A 24566-nucleotide genomic window follows, 5' to 3' on the forward strand; every position below is an offset into this window, starting at 1 on the left:
AAAAGAAGTGAGAGCCTTATTTAATACCCTGGCACTATTAATATCTTCTCTTTATTCAGACAGTGATTTTTTAAGTGTATTAACTTTAGGGTGATGAGCCTACAACCTAAAGAACGGGAGAACTAATTATAATGTATCCACTTGAAAACATGCTCCTCTGACATAAGAGAAGGCCTCATTTTGAAAAGCACTGCCCTATTTTTAATACAATTCAATCTGTGAGTCAGCAAACTAGTTTATAGAAGACAATAAAAAAACTTTAGAAAATTTGAGAATACTTTGCTTACAAAATTTGTGTGACACTTATGTTCTTCACAGTCCCCCCACCCCCAGTCCCACCTAAAAGAAAAAAAAAAAATCTAGACATTATTGAACCACCACAATGCTTACACTTCGGTTTTCTGAAAACAGTTTTTAACAGTTTAAGGGGTTCCCCAAAGTTCTCAGTCCCCATGGTAGTGTGCAGTCACCGCCCTCCCCCGCCCCAGAACAGCCATTGCCACCATTCTAAACATATCGCCCCCTTGTGCCAACCCACCAGTGAAACACCGCCTCTCATGTGTCTCTCATCCTAAATTATAAGCTCCTTGAGAATGGAAACAGGCCTTAACTCCCATCTCCAATTCCCCAAATGCCCTTGCAGGAGCCTGTAAGCCAGAACACAGTCTAAATAGAATCAAAGCCCTGTGCTCACACACAGCCTTGATCTTCAGAAAGCTCCTTCATTATCACTTCCACAAATCAAGTGATCAGTTAAAAGGATAAAAAGGAAGGAAACTGTCATTTGCTTCATGCCAGACCCGTATGTGCACTTTGGTATTTATTCCTTTCAGTACCCCATGGAAGCTGAACTTTGAGAAGGTGGAGCGTGCCCATAGTTGCACAGCTAGAAGGTGGGCCTCAAATCAAATCCAGATCCAGAGAGCTCAAATTGCACACAGGTGATACAGTAACACCAACTTAAGGAAAAATTAATTTAGTGGTAGCAAGGGCTCCAACCTAACTTATCGAACAAATACTTGAGCAGTGTACTTGCCTTAAGAAAGTGCCTTGGGCAGCAAAACTCTGTGAGCAGCACAGGTGTGGTGTGCATCTACTGCGGCTTCCAAGACTCTCGCACCCACCAGGCAGACGGCCGAGGCGGGAGGGAATGAGCTGGGAGGCCATGCCCTTCTTCAGAGGCAACCTTACGGAGCTCCGCTGCAGCTCTGTAATGCGATCTGCAACTTTCTTTTAGAGAACAAAGTGTTTTCCCCACATTCTCAATCCTTCTCCCCAAATTTCTTTCAAGTACCTGTCAAGGACAGTTCATTACAGACTCACACTTGATCTCGCAATAGATCCAAAGATCTATTTTTATGACCTGTAGATGTTTTTTAAACCTTTAATTGTTGCCCTTCTAAAGATGAGCCATACTGGGCTCACCTTCCCACAGTCACAGCTGCAGAGAGGCTTTCCAGTGCACTGCTGCCCTGCCCCACCCCACCCCACCCCACCCCTTCCCTGACGGGCTTCACAGCTCTACTCCTCCTGCCTGGCTTCTGTAGGCATTTGCTTAGCAACTCTGTACTTGTCAGAGTTTTACAGGTAGAAACTGTGACCCAAAAAGTGTTCAATGCATCTGCTTAAAAACAAGGTTGAGCATCTTTGCTCCTTTTCATTTCCAACCCTCCTTCACTAAATCCCAGACATAAATTTTACCTAAACTACCCACTTGGTACTTGGGTTGTACGGCCTGACCATCTGAGTTCAAACTCTAATTCTCCTTTTTATAAACTGGGATCGTGAACAAGCTGTCACCCCGCTGCACTCCCACTGCCACATCTATAAACAGGGATGCCATCAGTAAGCACTTCACTGGGCTCTGAGAATTATTGTCCAGTAAGTGCTCAGCAATATTGGTTTCCAACGTCATCATGAATGGACTGAAGCCCCTGGAGGGCAAGGACCATGCCTTCTTCGGCCCTGCAGCCCCACCACCCCCCACATTCTGTTAAAGGTAACAACCTCGGGGATCCATTTCCCATTACAGACGAGGGTAGTGAAAGAACAGATCAACCTCACTCGTCAGTTGGACTCCTGCACCTCCATCCACCAAAGCAGAGCTGCTTTACGAAAAATGTTATTTTTTAATTATTATGAATTAAGAGCAATATGGCCACCTACATGGAATTTCAAATGTCTTACATTCACTGGAACTAAAAAGGTTTGGTTAAACTGTATTTGCACTTGAATGTTACTGAAAATAATTCATGTTTTTCCCCAAACCTAATTACAACTTCAAATCCTGCTGACAATTCCTTTGCTTAGAGCCCTGAATAATTTTATTTGCTTTCTTGAAATGTCTACATAGAGAGAGACAGAGGCAAATCATGAAAGCATGTGCAGCTCTTTCAAACTTCAGGGCTGTTTCTGACAATACTTCGCCTAGGAAATGTCAGAACAGCTTAAAATATCGCTGTGCTTCATCCATCAACACACTGTCACTTCACTGGAGAAAGTATGAGTCAAAATGAAAATACTTGTTGCTTCCAACCTATCTGAGTAAGAGAGAACCAAACATATTCATCAAAATTTCCTTTAACAGGTTTCACCAATAAGTTTTGACCATAAAGAGAGCTGCTTACAAATTCCAAGTTCAAACAAGATTTATTTCTAAATGTCTAACTTCCTCAGTTGTTTATATACAAGTGCAAGCCATCCTCCCAAACACAGGATTCCACCTACATTTCAACAGATGAGCTAAAGGGAAAGAAAAATCATGAATTTCTTCAGAGTAAGAAACATTTCATGAAATAATGTTCAATACCTCTAGCTATCAGAGAGATGCAAATTAAAATCACAATGAGATACCACTTCACACCAGTCAGAATGGCCATCATAAACAAAGCAACAAACAACAAGTGTCGGAGAGGTTGTGGAGAAAAGGAGACCCTAGTGCACTGTTGGTGGGACTGCAGACTGGTACAACCACTATGGAAAGCAGTATGGAATTTCCTCAGAAAACTAAAAATGGATTTGCCTTTCAACCCAGCAATTCCACTGCTGGGACTATATCCTAACAACACTAAAACACCAATCCAAAAGAACCCATGCACCCCAATGTTCATAGCAGCACAATTTACAATAGCTAGGTGCTGGAGGTAACCTAGGTACCCATCAGTAAATGAGTGGATCAAAAAACTATGGTACATTTACAGAATGGAATTATATGCAGCAGAAAGAAAGAAGGAGCTCCTACCCTTTGCAACAGCTAGGATGGAGCTGGAAAGCATTATGCTAAGCAAAATAAACCAGGCAGTGAAAGACAAATACCATATGATATCACCTTTAACAGGAACCTAAACAACAAAACAAAGAAACAAGCAAAATATAACCAGAGACACTGAAATAGAGGACAGGCTGACAGTGACCAGAGGGGAGAAAAGAGGGAATTTCAGGGGAGAATGGGAAGGGTTTACAGGAACAAATTTAAAGGACACATGGACAAAAACTAGGGGGAGGGTGGTAATGGGAGGGAAGTGGGGAGGGTTGGGTGGGTGGGCTGGACTGGGAGTAAAAGGGAGAAAACTGTACTGGAACAATGATTAAAATTTTAAAAAAAACAAACATTTCATGTTATCGTACGTCCAGCACTGAGCATAGGTACTGGGGACAGACAGTATTCATGAATCATGACATGAGCTGCCTTTAAGCATGAATCCGAACGATCCATTTGTGACAACACCAAGTCTCCCACCACTGTTTCCACGTAATTTCAACAGGGGCGATTTTGCTACAGACTGAAGCAAACATCATCACACCAGACAAGCTCTTGAAGACTGCTGGAAGTGTCAGCCATTCAAATTTTGAAGAAACAAGTTGAAGATACAATTGTATACCCTACAATATGATGTAAATATACACAGGCTATGAATGGTGAGCCTGTAAAAAAAAGCTTTCAACAAGGCCTTAATGTAATGCATTTGACTTCATCGTTGAGCGGTGTCATCATTTAAAACAACTCTCCTCCCCTCTATCAGCCCCTGTGATAAGATGGGAAAGACAGGGCATCAGCTGGCGAACATGCTCTTCTGAGGCCCGTGTTTGCAGAGTGCTTCCATCTTTCTCATGAACTCCGTGAAGCCTCGTTTTCAATTCCTTTTCTAAACTGCCATTTCACTGCAGAAAAGAGTTACCCAGACGGGAACTGAGGCTTGCCAAGACAGCTTCAGCTTCATACTATTACTTATCTGCTGTGGTAGTTTCAGCATCATGGGACAGAGAACTCCAAACACTCAATTCCTTTTTTTACTCACCTATTGGAGACAAAAGAAAATGCTAAGCAGTTCGGACTTTGGGAGAATGTCAAGCTTTCACTTCACCAGAGAGCATTGATTAAACCTGCTATAAACCTTTAAAACTGAGTTTAGCTACCCCCCGCCCACCCCAGACCAAATATCTCAGCGTGGCTAACAAGAAGAAACCGGACGAGCACAGCCACAGGCTACTACAGCCAGCAGACCAGCAGAGTTCACCTCAATTAAAAAGAAAAGTAGATGGAGTTCAAGCAAAGAAAGGGCTCCTGGTTCTCAGCCCCAGCTGCATGTGGTATCACCTGGAAACTTCCAGTTTAATTGGCCTGAGGAGGAGTGGGGTCTGAGCACTTTTTTTAAAAGCTCACCCAAGTATCCCTAACCCAGCAATGAGGGTTGAGAAGTACTGGGTTACACTGGTTGGGGAGAAAAAACAGCATTAGTGAATTGCAGTAACGTGTGGAAACTTTAGGGCAGACAATGAGTCAGTAATGGGAGGATGCTTCATCATCTGGGGTCAGAAACAAAAGTTCTTGTGAGATAACACTAACATCACTGCCCTTGCCTTGCACTAAGCCAAGCTCCACATGCAGGCTGACCAACTTCTGGGGACATGGAAGAGTCAGTGGCCCCTTCTACAGGAGACTGTGGGAAGTAGGCTCATGAGAATACGCTCCCACCCTCAGCCCAGAATCAGAGTTGAGCATGGCTGCTCTCAGCACTTGTCTTGAAGACCAGGACTTTGTAGATGTGACACCTCCTGCCTGAGGCGACAGCCCCTTAAGTGCTAAAATCAACTGAACTTGTCACCATGAACCAAGTGCTTCGTCAAGTATGCCTTCCTTCGCAACCACCCGCAGCGAGACTAGCAATCCATCCACCCTCTGTCACACCCTGGTTTACAAGGAGAGAGAGCTAACAAGTGGTTACCAGTGAGTTCCAATCCCCAAACCTGTCTCCAAAGCCTCCTTGCAGCAGAAGCTAGGAACAGCGACAATGATGATAATAAACAGCAAATATTTATTTGTTCCTGTGTACCAAATCACCATGCTGAGTGCCTAATATGAAGCAGCTCAATTGATCCTCACAACCTCATGGGATACTGACAGGATTCCCATTTATAGATTTAGAAACAGGTTTAGAGAATTTCACCATCTGTGTGACCCTGGGTAAAGCAGCAGAGTCAGAGTGCAACCCAGGTCCTATGACACCGCAGCCCACCACTTAATAATCTCCGGACATGCTGCCTCCAGGAAAACCAGGTAAGTGAGAAGACTGGAGGACCACGCCCACCCATGAAGAGGGTAAATCACCTCACTTGGGACTCAGGTTTCTCACCTATAAAATGAGAGTCAGAGCAGATAATGACTAAGGTCCCTTCCAGCCAATAGCTTTGCTCACTGTTTCATCCCCAGCACCAATCACAGAACCAGGAGAGCCACACTGCACTGTGACCAGAGAAAAATCAGAGTGATTCGCTCAGGCTTTTTTTTTTAAATTGTGATAAAGTATGCATAACATAAAATCTGCCACACTACACATGCTTAAGTGTACAGTTCAGTGGCATTAAGTATATTTACATTGCTGTACAACCATAATTACCATCCATCTCTAGAGCACTTTTCATCTGTCCCAACTGGAACTTCCCAACCATGAAATGCTAACTCCCTACTCCCCACCCCTGGTCGCTGGCAACCACCATCCTGCTGTGTTTCCACAAATGTAACTCCTCTAGGAGCCTCATTTAAGTGGGAGCATAGAGTGCTCGCCTTTTTGTAACTGGCTTTTTTCACTTAGTGTAATTTCCTCAAGGTTCATCATTATAGCATGTGGCAGAAACCCCTTCCTTTTTAAAGCTGAATAATATTCCACGCCGTGAATACACTACATTTGTTCATGCAGTCATTTGTCATGGACACTTAGTTTGCTTCCACCTTTTGGCTATTGTGGTTAACACTGATAGGAACATGGGTATACAGGTAAATCTGCGGTTTTGATGAGGCAAAATGGATTCAATTTATGTTCAATGTTTTTTTATCATATCAGGAGACTTCTCACAAGCAAATCAGAACTCTTTGCCCTTCCTGAATTGGGCCAAGCTCTGTAAGCACAGGCCCGGACACTCAGTACCATCCATGGGAATCAGAGTCGCAACAGCACTGCTGGCTTACAGAGCACAGACTCCCATCGCTAATACAGCTCTTCGCCTGCCACTGCAGAGGATGAACGCATGCTACCTGAGGAAAACACTCTTCCAAAATGCGCCATAATAAGGCAAAGCCAAATGCACTTTACAGGGAATTTAAGGTGGAGTTTTCCCGATAGCACATCAATTTCAGAATAGCTGCAGGATTTCTCTTAATGACCCCGCAGTTAGTTCAAACCAAAAAAGTCAGTAATAGAAGTCCTTTGTTATTCCTACATGAAATTTTTCATTCTGGTTCAGGTGTTTCCTACATGTCCCTGCTCCATTTCCACCCCACTCCACCAAAAAAAAAAAAAAGGAAGAAAGGAAAAAATATGACAGTCAACTGTCTTGTTACCATTACTTATAATCCTTCCTGCAAATCAATGTGTTTATTGTTTTCCCTGCCTGGCCTACCTGGGACCATGGCACTCCCTCTATGAGGGTTCAAGCCTCTCCTGGAAGACAAGATGCACCATTGTGAGTCATCAGGCCTGTCAATCTCCTGCAGGCCAGGGAGAAAGAGATAAGGTGGCTGATGGCCTCTACAGCAGAATACACCACAGAACACTTGAAAAGAGAGAAGCGAAAGTCACAAAAAAAAAAAAATGTTTGGGCCAAAATGTACCAAATCAGAAAAAGTATGCTTTATGCTTCCTTATAACCTAGTCATAAAATTGATTTCAACTATGACCTACCACAGACTCCGTAAGTAAATAAAAAATTCAGATAACAGTAATCAAACTGACACTTGGCTGACTAGGTTCTCGAGATAAATAAACTAAAGAAAAAGAAATGACCCTGCATGTGACGCAGGGTCGTGTGGGAGACAGGGCAGCCAGATGCAGGAAGCTGCTGCAGAGCCGAGAGGGCTGCAGTGGTATGGAAAAGCCGAGCCTCAGAGCAGGACAGAGGCAGAACAGGCCCACTTTGCTTGCACTGAGAACAGAGTCAAAGGTTATCACAGCAACTTAAAAAAATTGGAACCCAGCAGCCCCACTTCAAGTCGTGGTCCCGAGAATTAAGATCATTTCTGTCTCTAGCTATCCTGATCCTGAGGAAGGGTGCCAGGGTGCCAGGGTGCCAAGAGCGCCCTGCCTTGAGTCCAGAGAATGTCAAGGATGTATGATTGCCATTCTGCTGTCTTTTCCTCTTTTAAGTCATACCATCCAATAAACAGACCTCTTCATTTTCAGCATTCTATGTAAATAATGCCAATTCGGTTTTTGAAAGATGAGAGACATAGCCTGGGAAGGAAGAGTGAAGTTTCATTAAGTCAAACAAGAAGTTCCTTCTGCAATGCCCTTAAAACGGTGATGTCTCAGCTTCCCTGATGTGAAATTATTTGTAAGATTCCCAGCCCAAAAATACAGCTCATGACTCCCAAGCTTGACTATTTCTCTCGTATAAATACTAGACATAGAACTACTTAGAACTATTTGACAGAATCAAAACCACTACAGACAGATGAAGACTTTCCCACAATGAGACTCTCTCCTGCAATGATCATACCCCAAGTTCAGGGCAGGGGGTCAAGGAGAGGATTCAACAAGTCACCAAATAAACTGCACCACTCAAAACAATCTAAAAAATTTACTTCTACCTCTACTTAAGCATTCCAGAGGACCTAAAAAATAACACTGTCATTTTCCATTCAATGGCTTCCTCCTATGATTCTAAGATAATTTTAAATTTAATTACTGTCATAATTTATTTTAATATGTAAGTTCACCTTCTCTGAAGGTTATATAGAAAAAGGACTTCTGTAATGGCTAAAAATGATACTTTACAAGAGATAAAAGGAAATACTATCCATACAGCCATTAGACAAAATAACCATATTCTTATAAACCTGGAGAACCAAATATACATACACAGTTAAAACCAGCATTTCATTCTTTAAAGAAAAACCACCAAAAGTGGGAACATGAACCAATAATTACACCCAACTATTTCATGGAAAGTGGTGAGCTGCTTTGAATCTAAAAATATCCTCTAAATATTAAGCCCTGTGTTTATTTTTTTCCACCTTTCACCTACTTTCTTAAATATCCTCTAGTAACAGATTGGTTCAGATGAAAGAATACAGTACCACTTAAGACAATGTGAGTTTCAACAACCAAAAAGAAACAAACCTCTGTGTGACAGGCACACCCACCCCCAACAGGACCTGAGCTATTCAGTGAAGAGGTCAAGAGGTGCAATAAGACTGGAGAAACAACAACACACATGAAGCACCAGGGGAAAGCTTGGGTGGTGCCTGTGAGCAATGGTTCAAGATACTGAGGGACACAATGATTAAGAAAAAGAAGTCACAATGGATACCACAGAGGTAATGAAAAAATTGCAGAAAAAAATTAATAGTGATCCATTACCTATGGCAGCTCCAACAACATATTACAATCTCCATCCCCTAAAACCTGGACTCCCCATTCACATGGCATTTTTCACCTACACTGACAACTTACCTCTTTCTTCCCTGGCCCCTGTCTTCCAACGATCCCTCATCTAACCCAATTGTGGATTATCATAAAACCAAACTTTAAAGTCCATTCCCTACAAAATCCAAAATAGTGTTACAGATTTATCAAATCACGTGGAGTGATAATTACCAATTGTTGTTTATAGTTCTGAAATCAGCATAACCCTAGTAAGTAAAGAACAAAGATATCTCACAGTAAGATGGAAGTAGCATTCTCTGGATATATCATTAGCAAAATTATGCAGCTGGATCATCCCTGTTTACAGTGTGTGGAGGGCTGCTACATAATTAATGTTTTATTAAACTCTGCTCTGAAGATCTGAGAAAAGATCAGATTCTGAGCCAGCTGTGCTGTTTCTAAGGGAGGTGTGTGTGTGTGTAGGTGGTTCATTTGAAATTCTCCCTTCAACATTATACTCCCATCTTTGACACCTTGGGGGTGGTGGTGTTTTTCCTCCTTTGTCTTACCCTGTCTTTTAAGGCAAAGAATATAGGCTGTTTAATTAAAAACATAAGAATTTAAGAACAGGGACGCTTAAAAAGCTGTGTTTCAATGAGAAACGGCTCTGGTTCATGCAGGAAGGCTTTGTGCTGTAGAATAAACTCCAGGATTCATGCAATTTTAATGAAAATGCTTCTGAACCCCACTTCCTTCTTTGTGTTTGACCTTCTGTTCAGTCTCCAGAATGTTTCAAATGCTCATAATTCTGTGGCTGGGAAGGCCAAAAGTGCGTGTAGCATTTATAGGAGCCCGAAATAAGCATTATAAGATTTTAAGTAGTACTTATGAAAGGATAACAAATACCTTAATTCTTTTATTCATGAACTAGAAAACTGTTCAGGTTTGAAAATATAAAGATACACAATTTTACCTATTTACTGTCATTTCCTGGACAGTTTTCTTTATTCAAAAGGTATATGGTCATTTTATTTTTTAAAGAAACAAGATATAAGAAAAAGAACCAAGATGAGAGCAGAATTAAATGACATGGAGACTAAAAAACAATTCAAAGGATCAATGAATCCAGAGGCTTGTTCTTTTTCTTTGAAAAGATAAATGAAATTGACAAACCTTTAAGTAGACTCATCAAGAAAGAAAGAGAGAGGACCCAAATAAATATAATCAGAAACAAAAGAGAAGTAACAACCAATAAATACCACAGACATGCAAAGGATTGTAAGAAATTATTATGAACAACTATATACCAAGAAATTAGATAACCTGGGCAAAATGGATAAATTTCTAGACACAAACAATCTTCCAAAAATGGAATCAAGAAGGAACAGAAAGCCTGGATAGACCATTAACAACTAGCAAAATCAAAGCAGTAATCAAAAAACTCCCAGCCCCCAAAAGCCCTGGACTGGATGACTTCACAGGCAAATTTTACCAAATATTTAAAGAACTAACTTTTACCTTCTCAAACTATTACAAAAAATTCAAGAAGAAGGGGGATTCCCAAACTCTTTTTAAGAGGCCAGTATCATCCTAATTCCAAAACCAGGTAAAGACACAACAAAGAAAGGAAATTATAGGCCAGTATCTCTGATGAACATAGATGCTAAAATCCTCAACAAAATATTGGCAATCCGGATCCAACAGTATACATTAAAAAGATCATACACCATGATCAAGTGGGATTTATCCCAGGGGTACACAGATGGTACAATATACACAAATCAATAAACCTAATACAGCACATAAAACAAATAAAGAACAAAAACCACATGATCATATCAATAGATGCTAAAAAAGCATTTGATAAAATCCAGCACCCACTTAGGATAAAAAACATTCAGCACAGTGGGAATAGAGGGAGCATCCCTCAAAATAATAAAGGCCATATACGAGAAACCTACAGCCAACATCATACTCAATGGGCAAACACTAAAACTTTCTCACTAAGATCAGGAACAAGACAAGGATGTTGCTTCCACCACTCTATTCAACATAGTATTGGAATTCCTAGCCACAGCGATCAAACAAGAAAAAGAAGTAAAAGGCATCCAAATTGGAAAGGAGGAAGTAAAACTGACATTATTTGCATATGACATGATAGTGTACACAGAAAGCCTTATAGACTCCACAAAAAACTACTCTACCTAATAAGTGAATTTGGCAAAGCAGCAGGATACAAAGTCAATATTCAGAAATCAGTGGCATTTTTGTCAACCAACAATGAAATACCAGAAACAGAAACTAGGAGTAAATCTCATTTACTAAAGCAACAAGAAAAATAAAGTACCTAGGAATAAACTTAACCAAGGAGGTAAAAGACCTGTACTCAGAAAACTATAGAACAATGAAGAAGGAAATTAAGGAAGATACAAATAAGTGGAAGTACAACCCTGTTTGTGGATTGGAAGGATTAATATCATTAAAATATCCACATTACCCAAAGCAATCTATATACATTCAATTCAATCCCTATTAAAAGACCAATGGCATATTTTACTGATCTAGAACAAACACTCCAAAAATTCACATGGAACCAAAAAAGACCCCTAATATCCTCAGCAATCTAGAGAAAGAAGAATAAGGTTGGAGGGATCACAATACCTGATGTAAAACTATACTACAAGGCTGCTGTAATCAAAACAGCCTGGTACTAGCATAAGACATAGTACTACAAACACATAGATCAATAGAACAGAATAGAGGGCCCAGAAATAAACCCATGTGTCTATGGTCAATTAATATCTGACAAAGGGTCATGAGCATGCCATGGATAAAAAATAGCCCCTTCGATAAATGGTGTTGGGAGAACTGGACTGGTACATGCAAAAAAAAAAAAAAAAAAAAGGAAAAAAAAAGAAAGTAGAGCACTAACTTACACCATACACCAAAATAAACTTAAAATGGATAAAAGACTTAAATGTAAGTTCTGATACAATAAAAGTCCTAGTGAAAAAAAGGCGGTAAAATTTCAGATACCACGTAGCAATATTTTTGCTGATATATTTCTGAGGGCAAGGGAAATAAAGGAAAAAATAAACAAATGGGACTACATCAAACTAAAAACCTTCTGCACAGCTAAAGAAACCATCATCAAAATGAAAAGGGAACAAACCATATGGGAAAATATATTTGCAAATGATACATCAGATAAGGGTTTAACGTCCAAAATATACAAGAACTCATATGACTCAAAACCAGAAAGGCAAACAATCCAATTAAAAAATGGGCAAGGGACCTGAATGGACACTTCTCCAGGGAGGACATACAGGTGCCCCATAGACATATAGAAAAGGTACTCAACATCACTAGCCAACAGAGAGATGCATATTAAAACCATAATTAGATATCACCTCACACAGGTCAGAATGGCCATCATTAATAAAGAAACAACACTGCTGACGAGGTTGTGGAGAAAAAGGAACCCTAGTGCACTGTTGGTGGGAATGCAGACTGGTGCAGCCACCATGGAAACTGTATGGAATTTCTTCAAAAAATTAAAAATGGAACTGCCTTTTGACTCAGTGATTCCACTCCTGAAAATATACCCTAAGGATCCTGAAACACCAATTCAAAAAACCTTAGGCACCCCAATGTTCATAGCAGCTCTATTTACAAAAGCCAACTGTTGGAAGCAACTTAAGTGCCCATCAGAAGATGAATGGATCAGAAAACTGTGGTCCATTTACACAATGGAATTCTACACAGCAGAAAGAAAAAAGGAACTCCTACCTTTTACAACAGCATGAATGGAACTGGACAATATTATACAAAGTAAGCCAGCTGGTGAAAGATAAATACGATAAGATCTCATGTATAAGAGGAATCTAATGAACAAAACAAACAAACAAGCAAAAGAGAACCACAGGCTGGAAACATGGAACAGACTGACAGTGGCCAGAGGGGAAGAGAGAGGGGGATAATAGTGGAAAGAAGAGGGACTAGTCAAAGAGCAGGTATGAATGACCCACCCACAATGGGGTGCAGACTGACTATGGGAGAGGGCAGTGGGCTGGGCAGAGCAGGGGAAAGGGGGAAAAGTTAGGACAATGGTAATGGGATAACAATAAAAATATGAATAAGAAAAAGAAAACTTTCAAAAGCCCACATTTACAGATAATATTAACACTGTGTACCTTGTTTCAAACTGCCATGCAGCCACACATTTAGGTACAGGCCATGCCCACAATTTTACATGAAGTTTCATGCTTTACTTAACTTGCTAAAATCTGATCTCTGCCCCAGGTATATCAAGGAAAAGTGTCCATGTGAATAGATCGAGACTACCTTCCTTTTTAGAACTCCATTGCATGATTGTATCATATTTCACTTCCATTAATACAGTGATGAATTTTGAACGTAGGTCTTTGCTTACATCTCCAATTTTCCTACCCTACTGGAGATAAAATTTAAGAAGTACCTTAATCAGACAGAGACTGCACATCAATGCACTGCCTAATCGGCTCCCCAAGAGGAATACCAGGAGAGTAACCCTTAGCTCCACACTCTTGCCAAAACTGGGTTTTGTCCATTTTGTTTTTTAGCTGTATGCTGCATAGCTCAATCCCATTAGTTATTTAGATATTTGGGATGTGTTTGCTACTCAGAAGTTCTTCATTTTTATGTAGCAAAAACCCTTTCTACTGCGGTCTCTAAAACTTATTGATCATGTTTGGAAAGTACAATATTTCTGCAGCTCAAGAGAAGCCATGTTTTTGTTTATTCTTTTGTACTACTTAACCTTCATATTTTCCAGCCACCTAGAATTTACTTTAGTAGAACATGTGATAAAAGGATCATTTTATTTTGTTTTCCATATTAACAGATAGCTAATCAAACATGATTTACTAAATATTCCATTCTTTTCTTCACTAGTATGAAATGCTGCCTTTATCATATACCAAATTACAATATATTCATACTACTTATTTCTGGACTTTCTATTCTGCTCCATTGACTAAATAAATGAATTATTAAGTGATCAATTTAAAGTCTATTCCAGAGTCACATTCTGCCTCTACAGTTAGCGAATGGCTGGCTGTGTTACTTTGGATAAAGCCCCGAACCTCTCTGTGCCTTGGTTTCTTCTCCAGTAAAATGAGATTAATAGTTTCTTCTTCATATGGTTTTTGTGGGGTTAAACTAAACAGTAAGCAGTATATACACGTTACTTATCCTTATCATCAACACCAAAAGAAAGCAAAGAGACTTGATTCCAAGCTTTAAGAATTTAGAGAACAATGAAGGAGACAGACATATTTCATCAAATGGCTACAACATTAATGCACAATGACAAACCACAGTAACTGAATTAAGGGGGAACTCATCCAATCCAGCATTTTAAAGCAGGTGCTTCCAAGACACAACACAAATTCAGGGCTAACGTGTGAGTAGGGGTGAAGTACCCCCAGGATGACAGGGGGTGGGCAGTCAATCCAGGCACAGGGCCTGACTGCAGAGCCCCACCTCTGCCTGTTCCAGGGGTGCTCCTGCGCGCTGTCAACTTCACAAAGGGCTGGTTTCTCTCACCTTCGACTTCTCAGTTTAAATTCACATTCTAAGAGTGAGACTCCAAGACCACTCAGTTCTGAAAAGTCAGAGATGTGGTTTTTGATAACAAAGATAATGATGTAAACCATATCGTACAATCTTATTCATTCAACAGCAACTTTTCCAGCAGGAGGTATTACAGGATCTTAGCTTCAGTAAAACATGAGTAGTTCTTTATCCTCAAGGCTATCCTTTCTGAATTAAAGCAGGCAAGTGTCTGTGAAACCATCATCTGTTCTTCTTTACATGCAAATAACAGTACCTATCTCACATCTGGGATTATCTCCGCTGGTAAGAATTTCCCTCGCTGAACCTGATAAACAACCTCAACCTTTCCACATGCCTGTAGCCTCTCTCCACAATGCAATGTCAGGTCTGACCTCCACATCACAGCGCCCTAGTACTCCTCTGCTGCACTTGCAACCACGTCTAATTACATATTTGCATGATTACTGGCCTGTCTCCTACACTGCACCGCCAGTTCCGGGAGGGCAAGGAGTGAGTATTTTACTCACTTCTCTACATCCAGAACTTAGCACAGAGCCTACTGTTTGTAAGAGAGATGCATGACCAGAGTCCAAGCGTGAGGGGAAACTCGTACCAAATCAGGATGGAGAGGCAAGGGTCAGATCACGCAGGCCCCTGCAGCTCACTCTTTAGAATTTTGGTCTTTGCCACCAGAAGTAGCAAGGACACATTCAGGTTTTGAAAAGATCACCCTGGCCAAAATGTGACCTGATCAAAGAGAGGGGGGACACTGAGAGAGTACTTGGGAGGTCACGGAGGTAATGTCACAGAGGTAATGAGCCTCAGACAGGCTCCTAGGTCGGACCCGATGGGGTGCAGGAGCTGCTGAGCAGTGGGCTGTCTCAGGAACTTCCATGGCATATCAAAAACTGACATGGTGACAAGTGTCAGTATTTCACGGGGATAGATTTGGCACCCGAAAAGAGAACTCTACCTGACTAGTAACTTCAATACAAAATGTGAGACTGTGCAATGTAAAAAGAAGTCATTATAATCAGAGCACCTTAAGTTCAAAATGGGAGAGTAAACTGAAATAAAGTCTATTCCCCACATAGGAGAGATGGGGGACTCAAATGTTGGAAAAAACTTTAGTTTAGGTAATAACTAATAAGCTTAGTAATCAATGCACGTAAAAGCTATTGTTCCAGGAACTGAAGGTATGACCCACCTTGACTCCAAGAGACCATAAGCAGTTCCACCTTTGTGCCCCAGGAGGGCTGCACGCAATGAGGATGGTATCTGAGCCATTGTGCTCCAGGGAGAGATGCCCACCGCCCAGAACACAGATGAAAGAATGCTGCAGCTTTCTATCTGATTAGCTTTTTCCCTAAATTCCAGACCCCTTACTTACACTTTTCTCTTCCTTATAAAAAGGGTCAGTTGAAAAAGGAATTGAAGACAGTCTGTTAGGGTACAAACCTACAGTCTTCTCAGATCGCCAACCATCTGAATAAAACACCCGTAAAGATTCAATGCCTGTCTCTGCTTACTGGGTCTGGTAGGTGACAGGAAGCATGAACGACAGCTTTTCCAGTTTCAGGAGCCCCAGTTCTGAGCAATGTTACTCATCTAATGGATATTATTTATTACATGAAGAGACATCTCCTGTGTATTAAATGCATGGAATATATAAATGATATTAAATCAAGAGCACAAAATATAATGGTTAAAGGCCTTTGCACGGCCATACTTGTAAGTCAACAGCCACATGGTTTATTACTCTGAATTTCTTGAGGCAGAATCTCCACTGTGTTTCTCAACTTGTAAGTTGATGTTGGCTCCAGAAATTTGAAGAGATTCTGCAGAGGCTGAGAAAACAAACTTTATTCCAGAAAATGACTCCACAGCCTATTTATTTGTCTCAGAGCTTGAAGCACTTGTCACTGAAGCCATTAAAGAGCGCCAGGCCCCAGAGAAAGCCAATCCATCCATAAAGGCACACTTGTGTCCGGGCAGCAGCAGTGGCCTCAGTGCTCTGGTCGACCCCACCAGATGCGTCCACTCTGCAAGGAAGCTGACAGCAGCCTGCCCACCTCATTACTGAGGCTTGTCTCATGGCAGTGCTTCCTCTGCTTTGTTCCATTTTGTTTGGGGTAGACATCAGGGGGTATAATTTTTCCACCCATGGCTTCCTAAATTTCACATTTCTGTCCTCAAAATAGAAGCCCACCTGAGGCCATTAACAGTCCTCTGCATTCATGTTCAAAGGGGACCACCGGGAATGTCTCCTGGCTTCTCAGGGTACCTCCACCTTACTCATTCTCCTTTGCTGGGGTGGCAGTGCCTCCAGGCCTTTTGTGGAAAAGTGAAAAGGTGACAGGCACCCAGGAGACCTTCAGTATAAGGACTAAGAATGAAGCTGAACACTTAGCACCAAATTACCAAGAACATCTTGCAGAAGTGCGTTTCCGTGCTACATATATCCTAGCCACCCTCCTTGTCTTTATACAAAATAAAGAATCCTAAGAATAAGACTAGGGAACCGGGGGTGGGGAACACGAGGCAAATCTTAATTTAAAAGAAATGCCAGCAAAAGTCATTAATAGCATTCTTATTTATGATGCATCTACACTAATCTATGATGCATCTAACAAGAGAACCAAGAAAAGCAGCAATGTATTGTTCAGAAGAAACCCAAGCAACAGTTCAATTTGGGGTTCCATGGAGAGTGAAGCAGGTGTTCTAAATAGTCTGAAGCTAAATGCCTAATATTGCAAACTAAGCTTGTTCCTAAACCCAGCGATGGCTTAAAATACTCTTCCTTGTTTTCAATATAACCTGAGGAATGTGGGGATGGGAATAAGAAGTATAGATGATGGAGTGAAAAGAAAATTCATTCATATGTGTGTGTGTATGTGTATGTATACACACATACATATATAACATCACAAATATTGATATTTGTGATATTTATAAAACCCCTTTATGGAATTTATAAGGGCTTTATGCTGGGAGCCATAAGGAGCCACTGAAGAGTTTTAAGCAGAGGAACAACATTAGGTTTGTTTTTTAGAAAGATAACTATAGATACATTTGGAGATGAATCAGAGAGGAACAAGACCAGAGGCATAAAATGTCAGAACTCAAACTCACACGCATGACCGTATCACCTCAGCTTTGAAACTTAGGATTTTGCAAGGAAAGGGGGTGTTCATATCAAATGAGCTGTGACTTGTCTGGGGTCTTATAAGTCCTCAGAATGAGAAACTAGCAGGACATCTGAAATATCTGAGCTGCTTCTCCCAGAACCCCATTGATCATGTTCTACATAAGCTGATAGTGGGTAGTCTTTCACCATCTTCCAAATGATAAAAGCTTCTCTTGAGGTACATCTCTGCTTCTTCTCCAGACATTAAGCACAGAACACATGACTCAGTGTATGACCTCTTCTATTATACATAATCAACTCCCCTTGTCCTGAGCAGAAAATCCCTTGATGGTCAGAAAATGGTTGATCGTTTATATAGTTAAATTGTGAGACAGGCAAGTTTTGAACAATCAGTTGGTGCAGAATTGTATTCTCAGTGAAGATAACAATTGCTTTACTCTTCTTTCAATCATTCTGATCTGATGAAGGAAAAAGTCTCACTATATCGTTAAGATGTCTGCTTGTATAACATTTGTTAATCCTGTTTTAACAAAAGCAGAATAAGCTTCAAGCTCACAGCATTACCCCAGCAAGGGTATCTAGGACTCAATTCCTTTATGCATAGTAATTCCCTATACCCCTGTGATATGTGATAGTGGTTTTCCATTTATGAAAGTGACAAAATCCATTTTTCAATTAAAGTCAAATCAGTAGTCTACACATGAATGCAGATGCCAAAAGTCATGAAGATAAGGCTGACAAATCTGGGGAACAGTCAAATTATTCCACCACAACCATATGGGAAGAATCTAAAGCTGACTGTCTAAATTCACTTGAATCATTCATGGCAGCAACGAGCAGACGAGCAGACAAGCAGACAGTGACACCAGACACCAAGAATTCAGATCTTATGAACGGCAAGCCAATACATATCACATGATATCAGCACAATTCATTGCCTCATAAAAGTAGAGTGAGTCATCAAATTTAGACAAATGCACTGATAAAGAGATTTAATTATAATCTTTCTGGTTAGGATTCATGCTTTCATATAAATGGGTTACAGTGAAAAATGGATCAAAATGCTTTAAATGTATAGATCCTGAGGCATTAAAAAGTAGTAGAAAGAGCTTATTTAACAAAAATAAATGTATTTTAGTGATTAAAAATACTTGTTGGACAATTTAAATGTTGAAACAAAGATCTGTCCCATCTTCTCTTGGAGAGATATCAAAAAATCTAAACATTGTGGGGGAAAAACTGTAAAATATAAAATGCACTTTCATAAAAATATGTATGGAACATTGACCCTTATGTTAATAAGAAAAGATTGACTCAGCAAAGTAGACTTAAAATTCATACACGGGTATTTATATTGGATTGATGTGGGTATATACACATACACATTCACAAGCACACATATAAACTAACGTGTTATAGGCACAGGGATGGCGAAGGCTTCGAGCTTCTCACCAACACCTGCTTCCACATCCTGGGTGCAATACTAGACTACAGCTGCCAGCCTCCTCCCTTCTGCTGTACTTAGGGCCACTATGTTACAAGTTCCAGTCAACTGAACACAAACAGAAGTGATTGTTCCCCTTATTAGTTCTCTGTTGTTACATTACAGGTCATCACTAATTTAGCAGTTTAAAACAACAGCCATTTATTAGCTCATAGTTCAATAAGTCAGAAGTCAGGGACACCTTGACTGGGTTCTCTATGCAGAATCTCACAAGGCAAAAATCAAGGTGTGAGCCACCAGGCTGGGGAAGAATTCCTTTGCATTCAGCTTGTTGGCAGAATCCAGTTGGCAGAATCCTAGCTGGCTGTCGTCCAAGAGTTATTCTCCGCCCCTAGAGGCTGAGTGCATTCCTTCCCATGTGGACCCTCCATCTTACACAGCCACAGCATGTCCAGTCGACTGCTTCCCATCTCTTTGACCTGCCCTTCCAGTACAGCCAGAGAAAATGCTCTGCTTTTAAGGCATTCATGTATTTAGAGTAAACCCAACCATAAAATTCTCCCTTTTGCTATAGAAAGTAAAACAATCTTGGGAGTGACATCTTTTCATAGTGACAGGCTGACCAACACTCAACAAGGAGGGGAATACACATGACAGAGGGTCACTGAGGGTCGTAACACCCCACCTCCAACAATCCTCTTCCAGGCCTCGCCCATGAAAATCTCCCATCCCCTTTGTTCCAATATACTCAGTCCCTTTGGCGACCCTCAAATCACGTTCTGACCTCTAGTCATCCTAGATCCCTGAAGCAGATAGGAAATAAGAATGAGACAGGCTTTGAGCAACACAGATCCATTAAGACATTTCAGTTAAACCAAAGCATTCAGCCTTCTTTCAAAGTTCATATTAACACAACCAACCAAACTGATTGAAGCTCAGATCTAAAAAAGAACTTCCACTGTGGTCACTGAAAAATGGAACTGATGAGAAGAAAACAGGTCAGAAGTGTTCTAAGTTTTTAAAGGACTTTGATTGCTCAAATCATCCATATTCTGGAATATCATACTCTGAATTTATAAGTTGCACTAAGTGTAAAACCTTCAGAAATAGTAAAGTTGACCCTGAAGCGTTAGACCTAGCTGACGTCAGCATCGTTCGAACTCACTTTGCAGGCAGCCTGCAAACACAGGACAGTGACTCGAGGTCACCGTGTTTTGACAGGTGCAGCTAAGCACTCATTTCAGTCTTTCTGACCCATTACAGACCACATAAATCGCCTGGGCACTTGGGCTTAGAAATGATTAGGGAAACAAAGAAAATCTAAGCTCCCAAACTGAGAAAAGTTGTACTGTAGAATTGTAAAACTTCATAATTTGTCTTCTGCTGCCTTAAATGCCCCACACAAGCTGTGAGCACCCACCCAGGTGGCCAAATACACCAATGTGATAAGGTTGACCTGTCCTCCCTCTCCCTGCCCCTGACCATGACCAAATAACACTCAAATGCACCAAGGGAATCCCCCCTCACCTGTGTACTCCCTCCCACCTCCAATAAAGGCACTTGCTAGGTAGGGTCTTCTTCGTACTCGAACTTGGCTCCCCACCCGCTTGGTTGAGCTTGCTCCCTTGGCCCTCCTCCCATGCAGCTCCTCTCAGTGTTAAGTGACTCTGTCTCTCTAGCATCTGTGAGTATAATAAACTTTGTTTTCTTGCACGTTTCTGGGTAAATTACATCTTCATGAGCAATAAAGTAATTAAGTGTATTAATGGAAAAATATGATCAATTTTTGCTATTTTAATATACTCTTCCAGTCTGGTAAAATTTATTTGGCAAAATTTTTCACCGCCAATAGCTGAGATATTGAAAATAATGGTCAGCAGCAAGGTAGAAATAGTCAGTTCTAAACCAAGAGAATAGTTGTGACACATTTAGCACAACAATAATTGTGATAAATAGTTGTGACAGATTATCATCTGATTTGATAATCAGAGATATCACATCAATGGGCAAATACAAAAGGTATATTGCTTTATTCATACAAATATCATCCCTTCCTCACATAAGCAAAAACTCAATCTCATAAAAACAGGAGAAACATTTGCCTGAAGAGGGATCTGCCATTTAGAAACATAGGCTACCTAACCTAGCACACGTTTTAAAAGAGAAATAATTCTAGGCCTAAAGCTTCCTCTGTAGATAAGATCAGGTTCATGAGCTGTGTGGGGGAAAAAGAGAATATGGCTATTTCCCCTAATATCTCTAAGATGTGCAAACATTAGTACTGGCTTTACACGCCCTTCAAAATACATACACATGCCCAGGAAGCATAACATTTGCCTTCGGCTTTCTAAGATTGTGTTCCCTTAAGCAATGGATAAGAGATTGTGTGTTGCTTCACAAAATAAAAGGCTTTTCAGTAAAAAGAAGCAAATGATGCAGTGATTCTGCATCTGGATTCAGTGAGACAAATACTGATGGTATCACAAGCAGACCTCCTCCAAGGATCTCAGAAGTTCCTTCAGATTACGATTTCAGTTTTGTATTCAGAACATTCAGTGCTACATGTAACTAACTTCAGAATAGCTGAAACTGAGCCTTCTAGTTGTTTTTGTTAAGGTAGAAAAGCTAAAAATCCCAGCTTCTGTAATTTCCTCATGCTCACTTTGACCAATGTAAGGGACAGTGTTTTATGCCAATAAAATGATCCTTAATATTAATAGCAGTTATTGAACACTTTGAGAGTGTGTTCTACAAGCTCATTTACGTTCACATCAATTCTAAGAAATGGATATTATCTGCATTTTAGCAAGTACAGATTCAGAAGTTAAATAACGCTCAAGGTCATAGACAACAGAGGAGGGTGTCAAGCTTTAGCCTTTCCCACTCTGAAGCCACGGTTCCTGATGTCCTTTTAGGGCACCAAGATTGGCAAAGGAAGTCCTCAGAATCAACAGAAGGAAAAGGATGTGATGTTGGTAAATTTGGTGCTGAGGTCTGCTTTAGAGAAGTGATAAGTGCCTGAAATAAACAGGTTAGTGACATCAAAGAAGACCTGCCTGAGAACTTGCCAGCAGCACAAATGCTAGTTCTGCAAATCTGAAGGAATGTGAAGTACAGTTATGACAGGCCTTCCAAACTACACCAACAATACACTTACATTTAAACACTTCTGGCAGACAGGTCTCGGAGAGATCCAATTGGAAGAGTAAAATTGATTACACTGAACGGCATTTTTACTAAAATGGTCTTAGCTTCTTTGATATCCCAAACTGACCAAAATAACCAGGTCTAGAAAGGCAAACATGTTGTGACAGCTGGCACGTGGGCACACACGAGATGGGTTTCATCCCGCAATTGTCAGGCTGACTTAACCGAGGTTCTGAAAAACACACCCTCATCTTTCCTGCATGTGGTTTTTAACAGGGCTGTCACTGTAGAGCCTGGGAAAAAAACCTCATTACTTCTGAGGAATTATAAGAAAGCGCATTATTAATTAAGCCTAATATATGAAAAAAAATTAAGACTAAATTATGAGAACTATTTAAAGAAATCAGCAAAGCCCTTAGCTAAAGATCCCTTAAACTAGAACTGTCTCAGAAGGATTAAAAAAATGGTACTCATAGTCATTATGTAAGATGTAGGTCACATTTTAAGTATTCACTTATTTTTCCCTACATAAAATCCTTCAACCAAGCCCACTGAGATTTAAACTATTAAAATCTAAATAAGTTTTATTATCACAGCTTATTAACCTCATAGAGAAAGACAGCCACATCCAAGATGTAGAAGGCTCAGTAAAAATAAAATATTAAATATATGATGATTTGGTTATGTTAAGTCTGCAACACCAGTGGGGAATTTTTAAAGACATGCTGACTTCTGGTCAAGCCCTGGCCTCAAAGGAGTTTGACGAGCAAGTTCCCCAAGGAAAAGTTAATGCATGAGCTTTCCAGAAAGACGCCCCATCCTCCAATTCCTCTGAGTCTGCGGGTGACCGAGGAAGGAGTGATTCAGAGACTACGGGGGAAGCACTGACCGCGGACACCCCCGCAGCCACCCACAGTGCGGCCACCGTCCGTGCCAGCACATCCCGGGATGGCCGGGTGCACCGACACCGCAAGGTCACAGGGGAAAGAAGAGACTTTACATAATCTCCCGCCGCGCCGCCCGGGCACCTGTGAGCCTCAGTGACCGTGCAGCCGCGGTCCCCTCCCTGGCGCTCCCGCACTGGGCGGCGCGGGGGCGGGCGCGGGGCGGCGAGGCGGGACACTGGGCACCCACTGGCGCTCGGAGAGCCGCACCGAACCCGGGGTGGAGACCGGAGGGCGGGCTCCCAGTCCGCAGATGCCACGGCGGGCGGCTCGGACTGGGCTCGCTGAGCTCCCGACCGACTGCAGGCTCCGAGCGCGCCCCTTGCAGCTCCGCCCGGGACCGCCCCGCGGCGCACCTGTCTCGCGCCCTACCTGAGTGGCTTTATGGAATTGCTTCTTTAGCCCGGCCACCGACATGATGCTGCAGGACGCGCGGGCGCGGGCAGCTGCGGGCGCGAAAGGGAGGCGGCGGGCGAGCGAAGCCGGAAGGCCGAGCCGGGCGGCGCGCTCGCGGGGCCGCCGCCAGTCGTGCGGCCGCCGGGTCTGTGGGCGCTGGGGCGCGGGCGGCGCGGGACGCGGGCTCTTACGGACTGATAGACACCCTGACGTCAAGGCTGGGTGATGCGGCCTCTTAAAGGGGACGCGGGAAGCCCCGCCTCGCCCCGCCCCTCCCCGCCCCAGTTCGGGGCCGGACAGGTGTTGTGGCTCGAGCTACCTGGGCGCGGGCGCCCACAAGCAGACCTGCCCAGCGGTACCCGCGGGCCGGCTGCCGGGGCCGAGGGCCCAGGGCGGTCTTCCACCCCGGGGACTTCGTTGGGACCCCGTGGCCTTCGGGCCGCTCCCTGCAGCTTGATAGCGCGGGCACTGGGCACGACTCAGGTGACCTGCTGGGCTTCCAGGTAGCGGCAGCGACGCTGCTTGCCCTTTGAGTCCGGCCTCTCCGCAGCCTAGGAAGGAGTGGCGTTCTATCTGGGGCAATAAATAAGTTATTGCTCCTTCTCTGCCTTGACCCCGCTTGGCTGGGCACAGAAAACGTTTCTCTGTCCTGGTTTCAGTATCCCTTCAACCTACATAACGTTAGGAAAATCCACCAGCCCATTATTATTATTAATTTATTTTGGTCTGATGCAACTTAATGACTTGAACCAAAAAAAAATTTAAGTCCATAGTCAGCCAGGTAAATACAATAAAATTGAAGTGGGTTATTACTAGAGAAATAGTATTTAATCCTCTGTTTACATGTATGAAAAAGCCTGAAATGCGAACTCAGCTTTCACTTGTGGTAGTGGATTTCAGATTTTCAATCTAAAATAAGCATTATATAATGTGAAAATGCATGATACTAAGTTATACGAATACTTCATATGTAACAATGCATATATGGCTAGACTAAAGCGAAACTCAGAATTAGATAAATTGGTAGCAGA

The 24566-nt window shown here is 41.8% G+C and overlaps 1 protein-coding gene and 1 long non-coding RNA gene across 2 annotated transcripts in view; one reads left to right on the forward strand and one right to left on the reverse strand.

Annotated features, from left to right (window-relative positions):
- The window catches only part of SH3GL2 (SH3 domain containing GRB2 like 2, endophilin A1), a 197404-nt gene extending 173714 nt beyond the window's left edge, over positions 1 to 23690 (reverse strand). The window contains exon 1 of the mRNA XM_028531370.2: positions 23512 to 23690. Coding sequence (XP_028387171.1) covers positions 23512 to 23556 — 45 coding nt within the window. The 5' untranslated portion in view covers positions 23557 to 23690. The remainder of the gene's footprint in view (positions 1 to 23511) is intronic.
- On the forward strand, positions 14211 to 19897 carry LOC118499657. Its single transcript, XR_004902163.1, has 3 exons — positions 14211 to 14220; positions 18007 to 18010; positions 19284 to 19897. It is a non-coding gene; the product is annotated as an uncharacterized LOC118499657 (long non-coding RNA).
- Positions 23691 to 24566: the final 876 nt, after the last annotated feature.

Source organism: Phyllostomus discolor, chromosome 3 (assembly GCF_004126475.2).
Source record: "Phyllostomus discolor isolate MPI-MPIP mPhyDis1 chromosome 3, mPhyDis1.pri.v3, whole genome shotgun sequence".
Classification (NCBI taxonomy): Eukaryota; Metazoa; Chordata; class Mammalia; order Chiroptera; family Phyllostomidae; genus Phyllostomus; species Phyllostomus discolor.